This window comes from Protopterus annectens, chromosome 1.part1 (assembly GCF_019279795.1).
Source record: "Protopterus annectens isolate FY-2018-M chromosome 1.part1, PAN1.0, whole genome shotgun sequence".
Taxonomy (NCBI): Eukaryota; Metazoa; Chordata; order Ceratodontiformes; family Protopteridae; genus Protopterus; species Protopterus annectens.
Genome location: NC_056726.1, coordinates 262,235,648 through 262,252,735, shown reverse-complemented (window position 1 = coordinate 262,252,735; position 17,088 = coordinate 262,235,648). Strand labels below are relative to the sequence as shown.

The 17,088-nt window shown below is 40.5% G+C and overlaps 1 protein-coding gene across 1 annotated transcript in view; it reads right to left on the bottom strand.

Moving 5' to 3' along the window:
• Positions 1 to 3,167: 3,167 nt before the first annotated feature.
• The window catches only part of MAN1A1 (mannosidase alpha class 1A member 1), an 884,250-nt gene continuing 870,329 nt past the window's right edge, over positions 3,168 to 17,088 (bottom strand). Inside the window, exon 14 of the mRNA XM_044074409.1 lies at positions 3,168 to 5,732. Coding sequence (XP_043930344.1) covers positions 5,606 to 5,732 — 127 coding nt within the window. The 3' untranslated portion in view covers positions 3,168 to 5,605. The remainder of the gene's footprint in view (positions 5,733 to 17,088) is intronic.

Sequence of the window (17,088 nt, the reverse complement as noted above, 5' to 3'; positions counted from 1 at the left end):
TATTTACTCCCTCCAAAGTCACTCCTCCCAACATGAACTCATTCTTAATTACTAGTCAAAACAACTCACCTTTCGAAATAGTGTCAGAGACCAAACTACTTGGGGTCCACATCAACAACCAATTTAAATTTAATTCCCACCTACAAAAAAACATCAAAAAAACACATCAAAAACTTGGCATGCTGTATAGACAGAATGCCTACCTCACATCCACCACTAAAATCACTCTCTCTACTTCCTTCCTTATCCCCTCCCTTCTCTATGGTGCCCCACTACTTACTAATCTTTAGTCCTTGTTAAAAAAACAGCTTACCTCTTACTATAACAAAATTGCAAAATTCGCCACCAGCCATAAGTCTACCACTCACCACTGTCTCTCCCTCCATAAACTAAAATGGCTAGAACTTCCCAATCAACTAACTTAGACTCAACTAACTCTAGCCCGTAAGCTTATTCTAAACCCCTCCAACTGTCCCTCCCTTTCCTCTGCCCTTAAAATGCACCTACCAAACAGAGTTCTAAGGTCTAATAATCAAAATCTACTAGAAGTGCATAAACCTACTCATCCCCAGGCAAAAACCTTCTTTCCTTCAGCCTCGCTCGCCTTTGGAACTCTCTACCACCAAACATCCGCACTACCTCTAACCACTCTACCTTCAAGAAGTCTCTTTTCTTACACCTAGCATCTCAGTGGGAATGCTCTTGCACCCACCCCACATAACCAACTCTACCTAATGTCCTTTAATATCATAACCTAATAATCTACTATGTTTGTTCTCTAATCTGTATTTTTGTTTTGCTTTTGTTCTTTTGCTAGCATGTACCTAGATTGTTACTGTCAAATGTTAATGTACATTTATTTTTTGGAGCTTTTCTCCCTGGGACTCCATTGAAAACGGGTTCTTTAAGGCCCAATGGACTATCCTGGTAAACCAACTGCAATAAATAAATAAATAAAATAAATAAATAAATATTTTAGAGTTTATTAATGGCAGGGGACCACCAGATTGGCTTCAGTTTTTTGAAGGAGAGCATCTTGGTTCTGTTGGGTATGGCTAGTGCCATGCATTTGTGTACAAGTTCGTACAGTACACTGGCATATGATTTGGCAGTCATGCAGCTAGTTTGTTATGGGTGCCGTGAAGTTAGCCACCTCTGTTTTTAGGAGTCCAAGGTCAGATCTAGAAAGGTTTTTCAAGGTGGTTATCTTTGCGGGTGTGTGGGTGAGATGTGGATTTCCATGGTGATTAGTTTATGGTCGGATCTGACCAGGGAGGGACTATTGGTGTAGAGCAACGATCACCCATGTTAGTAATAACTAGGTCAAGGATATTGCTTCCTCTTGTGGTGGTCAGAATGAGCTGGTCCAGGGCACTGGAACTGATGAATTTCAGGAAGCGTTAGGCCAGTGCACTGGTGCTTGAGTAGTTTTCCCAGTTGATGGAGGGGTAGTTGAAGTCTCCTAGTGAGAGTGTGTTGGGTTGGACCTTGATAGATTCCAGGGTGCATAGGAATGTGGAGTGAGTCTAGGGACATGGTTGGGGACCTATAGCAGGCTATGACCTGGCTTGCTGTCTTACCCAATGTTAGTTATACCTGAAGTGTCTCAGATGCGTTATGCTGGGCTACTGGTCTGGAGGTGTACATATCCTTTATGAATATGGAGACACCACTGCCTTTGGAGCTTCGGTCCATGTTTCGGGGCCAAAAAGTGTGGAATGAGTTATAGCCTGGTAGCGCAGGGGTACTTTTTGCCACTTTAAACCAGGTCTCCGTTACAGCACAAATGTCAGTGTTCTCCATTTTGAGGAGTGCTTTGAGCGAGTGCATCTGGAGATTTAGACTTCTAGCAGTGAGCAGCATGACCCTCAGACTGCATTTATTTACAGCTGTTACAGTGGTAATTTGGTCTTTGGAACACTGCCTATAAAAGGCACTGTAGGGGTGGCAAAAGCCTTAGCCAGTACCTGAAAACCCAGGGGTGACAGATGCAGGCCATCTCTGGCAAAGCATCAAGGTCTGTCAATCATGTCATCCCAAGCAGACAGATGCTGGATCCCCTTAGAATGACACCATCTTAATAAGACATCTTATTTTATTTGATTTAATGCATTATGGCATAAGAATCTACAAGACAACACCAACACTTATAAACAAAAATATGTTCCCTGACACATTATCCCTCGTATCTGAAGTAACCAGAAAATATTAATGAAAGACAAAATGATTTTAAAATTTGAAGGACATGTGAAATTGCTGAAATTTTATAAAGGAGTTTAAAATCAACCTTCAGTGGCAGGGATACTAATATTTTCAAGCATAGGCATCAAATTATATTTCAGGGCTTTAAGTTATTTTACAAGAGTTCCATGCAGAAACTAGGCATGACGCTAATTTTCTTAGCAAAACAATGAAAAATGCCAGTTAGCATTGTAGCAGAAGAAAGCATATAAAGTGTAGATACCTTTCTATTATACTACATAAGAGAAAAAAAAGAGATTCTGTAAGCGCTGGTATAGCAAGCTATGATAAATGCTTAAATTGTACTCATCCCTCATTTATGGCATCACTCTGACTGAAGTCCTTCTTTCAAATGAAATAAAAAACATTACTCAACTTTAATCAGATTAGCTGCTTTAATCTCCAAACGGCTGAAAGATTCTGGAGATTTAAGCTGATTGTAGTTTTGTTCAGACTGTACACATTATGTCTAAAGCCAACAGCAGCTCAGGAGCTTTAGGTCATTACACATCAATGCTTAAAAGGAAAAAAATGTGCCAGCTTATCTGTTTTCACATAAAGGCATGTAACCTATCTAATGCTAGAAGAGAAGGATACTGACATGCCATCAAACAGCTGCAATATAATGGCAACAAACATTAAAAACACTTCTCAGTGAAATAAGAGAGTAAGTGAAGCTATACATTCCTGCTCCTTAGAAATGAAAAGTGCTACTGGAAGGAGCTAAGGGCATGGGAAGCAGAGACTGGTACTGAACAGATCAGATGACAAAAATGTTAACACTGTGAATGAAGAACTATTCTTCGCATCTGATAAAATCTAGGATAATATTGCTGAAAGCACCCTCAAAGTGTGCTGAAGTTTAATGTTTTGATGATAAAAAAACAAGACAAGACTTCCACACCAAAAAGGAAGACAATACAGCATATATTACAAAGCTTTATTTACAAATGAGAAATATTACAAATATAGTCATTAGAAATTATGCATCTTTATTATATACTCCACAATATCTTAAGATTCATATAAAGGTGGTAAAGTCCAAATGGAATATGTACAGACCAAGAAGGTAATTTATACAAATTCAGAAATATGAAATTATGAAACATTGAACTTAAACTTTACCACTGAAGAGGACATCCTATTAAAATACAAGTTAATGTTTCTGAACAAGATGTTCAAATCATAATTACTTTTTCAGATCTGAGAATGTAAACACAAGACACTGACTGAACTGCAGATGTAGTATAGCAATGATTCCTTTATATTGTCTCAACCTCCACAAAAGATGAAAGCAGTTGTTAATTTTACAGGAAAAAAGATCAGTGTACACTTGATCTTAGCGAAAATGGCGAAAAGCTTTCTTATATTTTCCTCTGCATTTGGTTAAAAAGCTTACACTGAACAGTGGCAGCCTCGTAATAAGAATGTGCATTCAACCCTAGGTCTGCAAAATCAGCTGGCTCTGAAACAAAAAAAAACATTCCCAGGTACACAAACATAGCATGGCAATGGGAACATTTAATGAAAGATACTGACACCTTTAGTTTTGGAACAGAACATCTGCAAGGATTTACAGCACACCTCTGCAGCAATATTCAAGCAGCACTCTTAACATTGCTGATCGTTAGTGCATGTAATTCAACAGCAACAATTCCACATTTTGCTCATGGAGCTAAGGCATACAAAACTGTGACTACATATGCCTTTGTGATCCCATACATACAAATCATATGTACTTATATATATAATCCTTCTGTAGTAAATGCAATAAACCTGAATATACAAAACCTGTAGAAGTGCATGACCATACCATAGGTTCATAAGCAAGTACTAGGCTAACTGCTTTTGCAGGTCATTTTAAGCCTAGCCAATTACCCTTCAAAACTGAGAATTAAACCCTCTACCTTGTACCTGTGAGGTAAATACCTTAACCATTATGCAAACTCCCAACCATATAATCACATACTTCACTACTAACCACATTAAAAGGCAATATGAAAACATTGTAAATTGCAAATACAATGGAATGTACAGGAAATACAAACAAAAGATATATGAATAAAATGGCTCATCAGTAAAATATGTAACAATGCTTCACTACACATACACACTCATGTGTATGTCTGTTCTAAACACTGAAGGAAAGGCTAGTGGTTTCAGTTTGCAAAGGCAAATGCTTTGTGCTTATTTTATCTACACAAAATAAATTTATACATCTGCAGTAGAGAAAACCAACATTAGGGCACAAACAAAAGCAGTTTCATTTGTCTTCGTTATGCACTAACAGAATGCCAATGATCTGTATGCTGTTACAGTAAAGCAATATTTTACAAAGTCTCATTTAATGCAGCAGAATGCACTACAACAAAACATTGGGGATCGAAGAAATTGCATGTTCAAGTTATAAGGATAACTAACTTGCCTCACACACATTTGCGGAGATAGTACACCCAAAGCCACCTACACAATTCCTAACAATGATTTCTGTTTAAGGGCATACCATTTTACTTAGGCTAGAAGGAAACAACATTTTGCCAAAAATAAAATAGTGTAATTATTTTTAAAAAGATTTGTAAATTTGCAGCCAAAATCTTATGACTGGAGAAGGAATAATTGCAAAAATCTACCTGAGCTTGAAAGGAAACTATTATCTTAACAAAAACAAGAAGCCCTCCTGCCGCAGCTGGAAATGCTCCACTTGTCCATATTATTTTCAGTGAGCAACAATAAACACCTTTCAAACCATACACAGTCATAAAACAATACAATCAAGAGGAAAAGAAATCAACCCGCATAATATAACGTTCTCACAGTTTAGTGATTTGCACTTGATGGTATACAGATGGAAACATACAGATTCAACAAAACAACAAGCTCTTTAAAGTTGATTCATATATGGCTTCTTGTGACACTGCAACTATTTTACAGCTTGATGCAACAATAGTCTCCTCACAGAGGAGAATTTTATTTTGCAGTCTTTTTATAGCAGAAAGGTAAAAAATGCTACAAAACAGGTCACATGCAGACCGTTCTGTTCTACTTAGCAAAGATGGTAAACATAGTACTAAACTTTCCTTTTCTTAGCTGCAAGAGTTCAAAATTAAAAGAGAAAGTGCTTCAGCAAGCTGAGGCAATAAACGGATATGAACATTTTTAAAATAAAAAGCTCATGTCTCAGTCCAAATCTGTAAGTAGTATTGACTGCAAAACAGGTGGCACTTACAATTTAGGATTAAAAACGTGCCAGTTTCCTTATATGATTGCAGGATACCTCATATGCCCCTTTCACTGGAAAAATATTCAAAATGAAGCCTCGTATCGCCTAGGATAAAAAAGTGTTACATTAACAATGCTGTTTTTTTTATACTGATTTTTCTTTTAGAGTTGCATCTTCTTTGCGAATGATTGGAAGTGGATGAGCTTCTGTGTTAAAAACCCAGTGATCAAATGGAATATGATCATCTTCAGAAAACAGCAAATATAGATATCTGGAGAGATGGAGAAAGAGAGAGAAATTAGGAAATACCGTGACATATTAAAACAATAACAAAGAAATGCTACGGCTAACAAAATAAGGGAATACTGCAGGTCTTACAAACAACTATTTATTACAGTGGTAATGTAACTGTCAGGTTCTTGCTGTGACAGCTCTTGCAGAAAAACTCTTATGCTGGTAATACAACATTTGAGGATAATGTTACCCCATAACATTTCATTAGGTAAAAAAAATTTTGTAGGCCTTCCTTTACAACAAACTAGAATATACAGTAAGCTCGCTTTTTCATAGTGGAGTGTTTTCAAAACTCTCATCTTAACTGCAAACTCTAAGCTATATTACCCATTCAAAAATTAATCAGTCTTTTACTAAAGCTTTTAGAAAGGTATCATTAAAAAGTTTATCCATGTGTAGGTTAGGCACTGCCCTCCCTAATAAAAATGACAGAGTATAGGCAAAGAGAAAAGGGATAGGGGAGTGCTAAGTCAAAGACATGCAAATCTGAGTTTTTAGTTGAGTCTAGGAACAGAAGCAGCTGCTAAAAAGGGATGATTAGTAGGGCACGTAAAATATTTTATGATAACTTTAGAATTAATCAGAAGAAATTAGAAAAGACTGAGAAGACAATTTACAAAAAGGAGCAGTGGGAGGATATCTGTATGGTTCCCAAGTATGCAACCCAGAAGGGTTTGGATTTTTGAAGGGAACTGTTTGCATTTTTTTTTTTTTTTTTACATCCCAGGCAGATTCCAAAGCATATCCTTTAACCTCTAAGAGCAAGAAATCGGGGAAAAGCCATAAATAATGGTGGGACAAATGCCCAAAAATAGGGACACTTTTTTAAATATTGCTCTTACAATTTTAGAAAGTTGATAAAATAACACGTTTTGCATTAGTATGAATTTTCTGAAGGGCATGAAGTCTATAACTGAGCTGTCTGCCATTATTTTCTTACCTTAAAGGTCCTCAATGATTTGCCAATGACTTGCCAGAAAACCACAATTGTATGAGAAACAAACCAAAAATACGAGACAAAAATCTGGACATTCTGCGAAAATATGTAGAGTTGAGAGGTATGTTCCAGAGTTTTTTTTCCCCTCAGACAGCAAATACTGGACATGTGATGGGAAAGAGAGAGGTACTTGGGAACATGTTTTTTGGGAATGCAATGAGTTGGCCAATTTTAAAAATTCTCTACAGAGTACTTGTCAGGGGGATGGTATGCTTGCAACTAAGGACATTCACTTGAGCTGGGAAACAAGATGTGTCTGGAGCGTTTCTCCCCAGGCCTCCACTGAAAATTGGCTTCATTCCAAGTCGGATCTTCCCAGTAAATAAATGTTAAATAAATAAATAAAACTGGCTAAACACACTAAGGTTTTACTAAGTTTAATGCTACTGTTTGCCAAAAAAGCAACTACTACAAAATAGAAATCAAAATCTGAACCAAGCAAAACTAAAGCAGTGAAAATTACAAAGGAGAGACTGCAAGGTAAGATCTTCAGAAAAGGGATGGAACAAATTACACAGAAATATACAATTTGTGGGAACAAAACATGCAGGATAATGTTCAGGAGGGGGAATGAAATTTAAAGAAAGGCAAGAATTGAGCAATTTATGTCATGTTGGTGTGAATGAAAATTGTAAAAAAAAAAATATATATATATATATATATATATATACACACACACACACACATATATATATATATATATACACACACACATATATATATATATATATATATATATATATATATATATATATATATATATATATATATATATATATATCCATACCCCCTTTCCCCCCATTTATTTTTGTGTTTTAAAACATATATGTATACTGTCTGAAAATAATGGAAATTCTGATATGTTTTTCTTTTTTTATTAATGTATGTGTGTACTCATGTCACTTTTTACAAAGGATGTCTTGTTTAATAAGAGATTTCCAAGCGGTCTTTTTGTCCCATATTTTGTGGCAATGACTCACTGCTGCTCTTCCAGTGTCAGTCATAAAAATTTACAAAAAATGTGTAGCTTGTAGTAATGTATCAGTGATACAGACAATACTATAACCACAATGTAGTTGTATACAGAAGACAGACAGTAGGTTACCATTAATACAAAGGCTCAAATCCAGAAATTAGGACAGAAAGGAGTTTGCACCTTCCTTAAAGCGCTGCTGCTATGGTGAGTACTTCACTCAATGGTAATAACTTTCTTTGAGAATACTCTTCTACAAGTAAATAAAGCAAGCAGGGAATATCCAGAAGTACATCACGCGGTTAATGCGTCTGCTGGTTGCTCTGTCTTGAAATCTTAAAAGTGTATTTTTTACTGTTTAAAGTTAATTTGATGACAATTTAACTGCAATGGTGTGTGAAAGTATCCTAAATTCTCTAATGGCACAGGAATTGGAGAAAAGGGAACAGGATGTACTTTTGGAAGAAGTGGTTAAATGCAAGGTTGATCGAGAAGCCGTGGCCTTATCTGAAAAATGACAAAAAGGCATAACGGGTCTTAATATAAAGGACACTGGAAACAATAACTGTGATTTTGCATGATTTGAGGCATTTAGTAAGGCTGTTGGTGGGATATGCTGGAGGCATATGCAGTTGTGAATCTGGATGTTTTTCCTAACCACTATAATTCATATTGCCAATAAAGTGAAAAAGTTCAGGAGATATGTCAGAGTGCAGTGAAGACATATGGGTAGGCAGTTTATTACTAATCAACATTTAGAAAAATGGGAATACAAGGCAAGAAGTATTTGGGATAGAGTGGAGTGCCTGAGGAAAGGCAGGATAGACGGTCTGGATTTCATCAATACAGGGGGATGTATTGTCTAGATTTTACTGAAACATGTTTACTGGTTGCCTTTCATCAACTGGACAAAAACATCTATTCAGCTAAAGTTAAATGGCAACTAACAAAAACACACTCAATTCCAAGTGACTTCTTCACGCACACAGTCCAAACAGCCATTGCTGCTTTGATAAAATCCAGAAAATACATCCCAGTCACCTTTGTGCATTCCAGTCTCAATTTATTTTCATTTTCAGTGTTACAACTGCTGACCGGTATAAACTACTAACCAGTATATTTCAACTGCTTTGTTGCAAATCTCATGCTTTTTGCTATATCTGTAATAGTGCATCATAATGAGTATGCAAAAAGTACATTTTCTATACGACATGAAAAGGAACAAGTTTTTGTGGCAGCAGGGAAAGAAATGTGCAGTGGAAAGGCAGTCAATATTCTGATATTTATAGACCATGATTTTTGTAGCCACATTGCAAAAGAGACTACCACTTACAAAGGTGATCAAGGAATGTGAAAGGAAGAAAGCTCAAGTATTAACAAAATTTCCCAATTGTCCTAAAATTATTTTTCCAGAGGACTAGTATTTCCTTGTGCAAAAACAGTGAAGTCTAAGCTGAAAGTCTGCTGCAATTCACTGAGGGCAGTGATGAACTGGAACAAGCTCTATTAGGATAACTGATTCTAGGTGTCTTGTGGATGTGAAAGACGAATGGGAAGAACATGATAATCAAGACAGAAAAGGGTAAGTTCAGTTACGTTCTGCTGGCAACAGAAGGAAAGGATGCATTTGTTTAACTGACTGAATAACTAAATGAATTATTGCAAGTTATATTTGATGGCAATAAAGGAACTGTCTAGAGAAAGTAATGCTACGTACACTGAAAACAATGGACATGTAGATTATTTCTTAGTAAAGTGCTACAGCATGGCATTTCTCTGTCACTTAATTATATTGTGAGTTATGGAAATAACTGGGGAACTTACTGAGTGACTATATAAATGTGTCCTATTTTTTAAAAATAGGCAAATAGGTCGCAGCAAGGCTGACCCCAGCAGCTGAAGATCAAATTCGCAATTGTCTGATTGAGGGACCACTTGTGAGAGATCAAAATGGATCTGCTGAGCTCGTCTGCAAGTGCATTCATTTTCCGAGGTATATGCACTTTAATGAGCAAGTGGTCTGAAGAGATCGCCCACTTCCAGACCCTTATGGCCTCTCTGCACAAAGGATAGGAAAGGGTTCCTCCTGTCTGTTGATGTACCAAACCAGTGAAATGTCCGTGTGGATTGCAATCATCCCTAGAGGGAGAACATCCTGGAAGGCTTGTAATGTTAGGAGGACTGCTCTCATCTCTAGGACAATGATATGCAAATTGGTCTCTGAGGTGGACCATGTGCCTTGGACCATCTTTCCAGGAAAATGTCTCACCCCCACCCCAGTTGGTAAGTGTCTGTGGTCAGTGTGGTGATTGGGGGAGGAAGTCAGAATGGTCTGCCCAGAAACAGATAGTCTGATTGAATCCACCAGTATACATGACATTTGCAGATTGGAGCAAGTCTTTTAGGTAGTGATCGAGGCTGGTAAAGAATGGACCACTACACCGCCAATGTCCAATGGAGTACTCGCATGAAAAATCTTGCTAGAGGAACTAGAAGAATGGTAGCCAACATCGATCCCAGAGCTTGAAGTACTAGTTTTGCTGGAAGGACCGGATGAGATAGTATGGCCCACATCTGATTTCCCAATGATGTGATGCAACGAAGAGGTAATGATGCCATTTGAGTCGTAGTATTCAGTTGAGTTCATATAAATTCTAGAGTCTGAGCAGGGGTTATGTTCAGTTTGACATGGTTGACTGAGATGCCCATGTCACTGGAGATCTGGAGCAGATGATCCCTGGCTTGTAGAGGTTGATGCATGGATGGTGCGGTGAGGAGCCAATCATCCAAACAGGGAAACACCTGGTATCCTTTGAGTCTCAAGTGAGCTACCACCACTGCCATGCATTTGGTGAACAGCAAGGGGGCTGACATGAGCCCAAAGAGCAGTGCTCTGAACTGGTAGTGATGGGCTCCCAGCTGAAAGTGTAGATGTCTCCTGGAGCACCTACTTTGATGTGATGGTATGCATCCTGGAGATCTATAAAGCACATCCAATCATCCTAGTGCAGAAGAGGGAGGATGGATTGAACTGTAACCATTCGGAACTTTGACTTCTTCACAAACTGGTTCAAATTGCTTAGATCCAAAACTGGTCTTGGGTCCTCCTGTTTTCTTTGTCATTAAAAAGAATCGGGAATAAGTTCCTAATCCAATCTGTTCAGGTGCAACCTCCTGGATGACTCGCTTTGCAGCAGCTTTTGTATTTCCCGAGCTGTGTTCTCCCTCTAACAGGGTGGAATGTCAGGGAGTTTCTTCCTCTGTGCAGGAGGTGGAAGTAAAAAGGGGATGTAATAACCTCTGGATATGATTTTTAGCATCCAGGATTTGTTTGTAATGTTTGTCCAGGCATCCAGGTGCAGGAAAAGGTTACCCCCGACTGCCTCCAGAAGTGGATAGTCGGGCAACACTTCAGGACTGCTGATAGGGCCTCTCAGAAAAAGGTGCCTCTGAAGCCCTTATTTTGTGGACCCCCTCTGCCTTGGGGGTGATGTCTTCCATTGACACCTCCTCCTCTGCATCTGGAGGAAGTAGCCCTGCGTGAGTCCTGAAAAGGTCATTGAGATTTATGGAACCACATTTTCTCACCACCCGCTGATTCCTAGAGAAGGAATGCTGTGGGGTAGAAAAAGTACAGTTTTGTACCTACCATAAATGTAGATGTTCGAAGATCCACATTGCTGCAGTCCTTACACTTGGGTAGTCCGCTGTCCTCGGTCGGCCCGAATATCAAAGTATTAGGCTGACGTCGGTCAAGGCGCATAAGACTGACATCAGGACGTCAGGGTACATATGCGCATGACCGACGTCATATCCTCAGTCTTTTCTTGCCCCAGATGTCAGAAGACCCTAAAAGGAAAGGTCAAAACCAAAAGACAGCAAAAAACAACCAACCACCCTAATACTAATCATATGTACAATATATACAATATCCACAAAATGTACAACCCAAACCACACAACCGCCTCTAACTACAGAGGGGAAGGAGGGAGGGTAAATTGGACTGCAGCAATGTGGATCTTCGAACATCTACATTTATGGTAGGTACAAAACTGTACTATGTTCTTCATCTCACATTGCTGCAGTCCTTACACTTGGGTAGAATCCCAAAGCAGAGGTAAGGGAGGATGGCAAAACTATAAAGCAGTAGGAGCTGCCAAAATGCCCTGTAAAATTGCAGTGGCAAAACCAGCCCTAGATTTAGAATAAAGTGGAAGGTGGTAATGCTTTGAGAAAGTATGCACTGAACTCCAAGTAGCTGCCTCCAAAATATCTTTAGTGGCCACCCCCCTTAAAAAAGCTGTAGAAGTGGCAGTAGCCCTAGTGGAATGAGGCCTAATCCCAGCTGGAATCTCCTTACCATGATGGGAATAACAGAAAGCAATACAAAACCCAATCCACTTAGAAATAGTTTGTTTTGACACAGGCTTGCCCTGAGAACCCAAAGCAAATGAAACAAATAACTGCTGAGACTGCCTGAACCCTTTAGTTCTGCTCAAATAATATCGCAACTGCCTGTGTATATCCAAAGTGTGCAAAATCTTTTCCCCTTTATTTTTGCCGGTTTGCATAAAAAGTAGGCAAATGAATAGTTTGGTTTAAAGCCACACTAGAAACCACTTTAGGCATAAAGGAAGGATTAGTACGCAAAGATACCCTATCCTTATGGAAAATTAAGAAAGGCTCAACCGCCATAAGGGCCTGTAATTCAGAAACCCTTCTCGCAGAGGTAATGGCCAACAAAAAAGCAGTCTTCCATGATAAATATTTCAACTCAGCAGTAGCTGCAGGCTCAAAAGGTTGTAGAGTAAGTTTCTCCAACACAAAATTGAGATCCCAAGCAGGAGTAGGAGCTCTCCGTGGGGTCTTATATTCTTTGCCCCTCTAAGGAATTGCTTAAACAAAGGATGAGAAAACAATGGTGGGTCACAGTCATAGTGAGCAGAAATTGCTGCAGCATGAACCTTAATAGAAGAGAAGGACAAACCCTTGTCCAGTAACTCAGTAAGATATTGAAGAGCCACACTTAAATTAGGCTTAGAAACATCAAATGCCTTTGCTGCACTCCAAAATAAAAATCTCTTCCATTTATCTGCGTACACTTTCCTTGTACTAGGCCTTCTGGCCTCCAAAATAACATTCAAAACTTGCTGTGGAAGCTGAGACCCTCCAGGGTTTAAAACAGAATATGCCAGGCTGTCAGGTGAAGAGAGTGAAGTTTGACATTGAGTAAATGACTGTTCTCCTGAGACAGCAGGTGTGGAATCAAGGTAAAGGCCATGGAGGCTCCCACCAGACTTCTCAGTAGTGGGTACCAGTGCTGACGAGGCCAATCTGGAGCTATTAAAATCATCTTTGGCTTGTCCTGTCTGACCTTCAGAAGTACCTTTGGGAGGAGAGGCAGAGGTGGAAAGGCATACACATGAAGATTGCTCCAATTGAATGAAAGAGCATCCACTTTCCAAGCTGTGGGATGAAACCTTTTTGTGCAAAACTTTGGCAGCTGGTAGTTTAGTGGAGAAGCGAACAGATCTATGTCTGGAGTTCCCCATAACACTGTCAATTTCTGAAATACATGAGGATCCAATTTCCACTCGTGGGGATCCATAATTTGTCTGCTCAACACATCTGCTAAGGAGTTCTGTGCTCCCGGCAGAAACCTTGCCTGAAGATTTAGCTGTAAACTGAGAGCAGTCTCCCACAAAATCATTGCTTGTCTGCATAGAGGATAAGAATGTGTTCCCCCTTGCTTGTTGATGTACCACATGACAGTTGTGTTGTCTGTTAGAACCAACACCTGCCCTGGAAGAAGTAAATCCTTGAAAGCTATTAAAGCAAATTGGACTGCTAACATCTCCTTCAAGTTGATATGTAGATGTAGAAGTCTGGCAGGCCACGTGTCTTGTATCCATTTTCCATTTAGATGAGCTCCCCAAGCTTTGTCTGAGGCATCTGTCGGTAGAATCTGACTCGCCTCTGGCCGGGTCACAGAGAGTCCCTTGTTTAGGTGACATTCCTGAGCCCACCACAAAAATTCCTTTTGAATGCAAGGTATTATCTGAATGACAGTGTCCATATCTTGGCAGTGCTGTGTCCATACATTTTTGAGATACCATTGTAGCTTCCTCATATGCAGTTTGGCATTGGGAAGCACCAAAATACAAGATGCCATGAACCCCAAGGCTTGAAGGACTGTCCTTGCAGTCAGCCTGGACTGATGAGACAATTGATGGAAGTAATGAGAAAGATTCTTTTGTTTGTCCGGGATCAAAAAGGCCATCTGGGATGCTGTATTCAGTCTCACACCCAGAAAGCACATGTCCTGAGAGGGTACTAGACTGGACTTTATTTCGTTCACAGAATACCCCAGGCATCTTAGCACTGCTATCACATAGTGTAAATGATGAAGAAGTTCGTCCTTTCCTTGAGCCAGAATCAGGCAATCGTCCAAATAAGGATAGATCTGTATTCCTCTTAGCCTGAAGAAAGCTATCACTGGAGCCAGAACCTTCGTGAACACTCTGGGCAGTAGATAAGCCAAAGGGCAATGCAGAGAACTGATAATGAGAAGTCCCAGCCCGAAAACGCAGATACTTCCTGCAACTTAGCCTGATAGGAACATGAAGGTAAGCCTCCTTGAGATCCAGAGTCACCATCCAGTGATCTTTGCCCAGCAGAGGTAAAAGCTGTTGTAACGTCAACATTTTGAACTTGGGAATGTCCAGATAAGTGTTGAGGATAGATAAATCCAAAATTGGTCTCCACGTGTTCCCCTTCTTTGGTACTAGGAACAGGCGAGAATAAAATCCTAGGCCCACTTCTGGCAGAGGGACCGGTTGTATGGCCCCTATTTGGAGCAGCAGAGAAATTTGTTTGTGAGCCTCTAGTCTTTGCTGAGGAGGAACGTCCGGCATGCCTTTGAAAGGAGGCAAGGTATGGAAATAAAACCTGTAACCTTGGTGTATGATATCCAATACCCATCTGTCTTGGGTAATCAAACTCCAGTTTTCCTTGAAGAGTGCCAACCTTCCTCCCAAAGGTGCTGCCAGGCAAGAAGGATCTGGCAGCTGAAAGGGTAGGTCATTGGGCCTGTTTACGGAAGGACTGGCCCCTGCCCTCACCCAAAGATTGTGCAGGAGAACTCCCTGTTCTAGGTCTGAAGGAGCTCTGAGCTCTGCCCCTACCACGTCTAGATCTACCCCTAGACTGTGAATCATAAGAAGGGTACGTCCACCCCTTAGCAGGCCAATTCCTACTAAACTTCGGAGGCTGGACTTGCAAAAAATCTTTAACAGCCTGCATAGACTTAGCCTTGTCTTCCATTTTCTTCAAGACTGACTCCACAGGTGAACCAAACAACAAATCAGACTGTAAAGGAGCATCCAAAATCCTTGTCTTAACATGGTCAGATAAATTCTGATCCCTCAGCCAGGCGTGCCTGCGAAGAACTGACCCAGTGGCAGCCACCCTAGACGAGGCCTGTACAGCATCAAAACCACATTGTAAAGAATGCTTACCCACCTGTTCAGAGACATGTACCAAATCTTGTAATTCTTTACACTCAATGCCTTCCGCCAGAGCATCTACCTTAGACTTCAATTGAGAAAGAAGATAGTTTTGATATTTCAACATGTGAAACTGGCAATTCAAAGCCCTCATAGCTAAGGTGGAAGAAGTATAGACTTTCTTTCCCCATCTATCCAAAGCTCTGGCCTCTTTATCTGGAGGAACCGGATTTTTACAACAGAGGCCTTGACACCCTTAGGTCCCTGACTAACAGTTTCTGGGTCCGCCCTAGGACTCTTATAAAGATATTTATGAGCTTCAGGCACCCTGTAATACCTATCCGGTTTAACAGGAGCAGGAGGCAAAGAATCAGGATTAAGTGAAGCCTCTGCAAACACATCTTCCACAACATCCAGAACAGGTGGTATAGCCAAAGGCCTATGCTGGGGTAAAGCAAAATTCCCTAAGCCTTTTCCTGGAATCAGAGAAGTCCTGACCTTCCCACTTAAAATGTTCCCTCATGGAATGAAGAGTCTGTGAAAAAGAAAAATCCTCTGGAGGAGAAGCAGAAGGAGTCGAATCATCTGCATCAGAATCAGAATAAGGAGAGTACTCCTGCAAGTCTTCAGTCAAGACTCTGAAACATCTGAAGCCTGCTCAAAACTCCCCAACTCTGGTTCCACCCTAGGCCTCTTATCAGGAGGGGGCAAAGAACCTCTAATCAAAGTAATTAAATCTTCTGCCATTTTAAGCATGTGCTTCTTGGGCACAGATCCTGAAGAACCAGGGGTGACACCAACAGAAGCTAAACCTGGCCTGCCTCTGGGAGAAGCCTTAGAAACAGAAGGAGAGGGCCGAACCACCCTAGGAAGGGAGGGGAGTACAGTAACCTGAGAAGCCCCTTCAGCCTGACCTGCCTCCTGAGAGGCCACATCCTGCAAAATCAAAGTCTCTCCCTGGGACTCCAGAGAAGCCTCCGGTGGAACCACCGGTTCCACTGACGCCTCTAAAGAACCGGCGTCCGGTACGGACGACTCTTCCTGCCTGGGTTTAGCTGCTTTGTCTTTGCGCTTCTTCGAAGAAGCGGGCGTCGGAGCATCCGACGGCATCTTATAATTGCACCGCTTCCCGAAGACCAACCTAGCACAATCTAACCTTCGCTTAATAGTGCGCTTATTGAACCTAGCACAAAAGCGACACCCAACAATGTCGTGCTCAGGCCCCAAACAAGGAATACACAAAGTATGATAATCTCTATGCGGTATTTGCTTCCCACAAGAAATACAGTTATTCACTTTTTCTGACATCCGGTAAACCACTGAGGCAAGAAAAAAACAAAATATTCCCCAACGGGGTACTTAGCCAACTTTGACTCGGTCTGAAACTCCGACTTCGAAAAATTTCAGAACGCCGAACGGCACTTGCAACGCTGCTTCTGCATCGGACCATGCGGCAAAAAAAAGACTGAGGATATGACGTCGGTCATGCGCATATGTACCCTGACGTCCTGATGTCAGTCTTATGCGCCTTGACCGACGTCAGCCTAATACTTTGATATTCGGGCCGACCGAGGACAGCGGACTACCCAAGTGTAAGGACTGCAGCAATGTGAGATGAAGAACATCTTGATTCCAGTGGTAGATAGCTTCATTCCTTTTTGCTCCCTATGGGTGAGCACATCTTTCACCGATGGTCTAAACAAAAAAGAAACATCAAAGGAGGCATTAACAAATGACATCTTCAAGCATTCCGCAAAGTTACATAGCCTCATCCAGGCATGTCTCATAATGGTTATGCCTGAACCAGCTGCTTGTGAGGTACCCTTTGCCCCATGGGAGATTATCAATGCATTGGAAA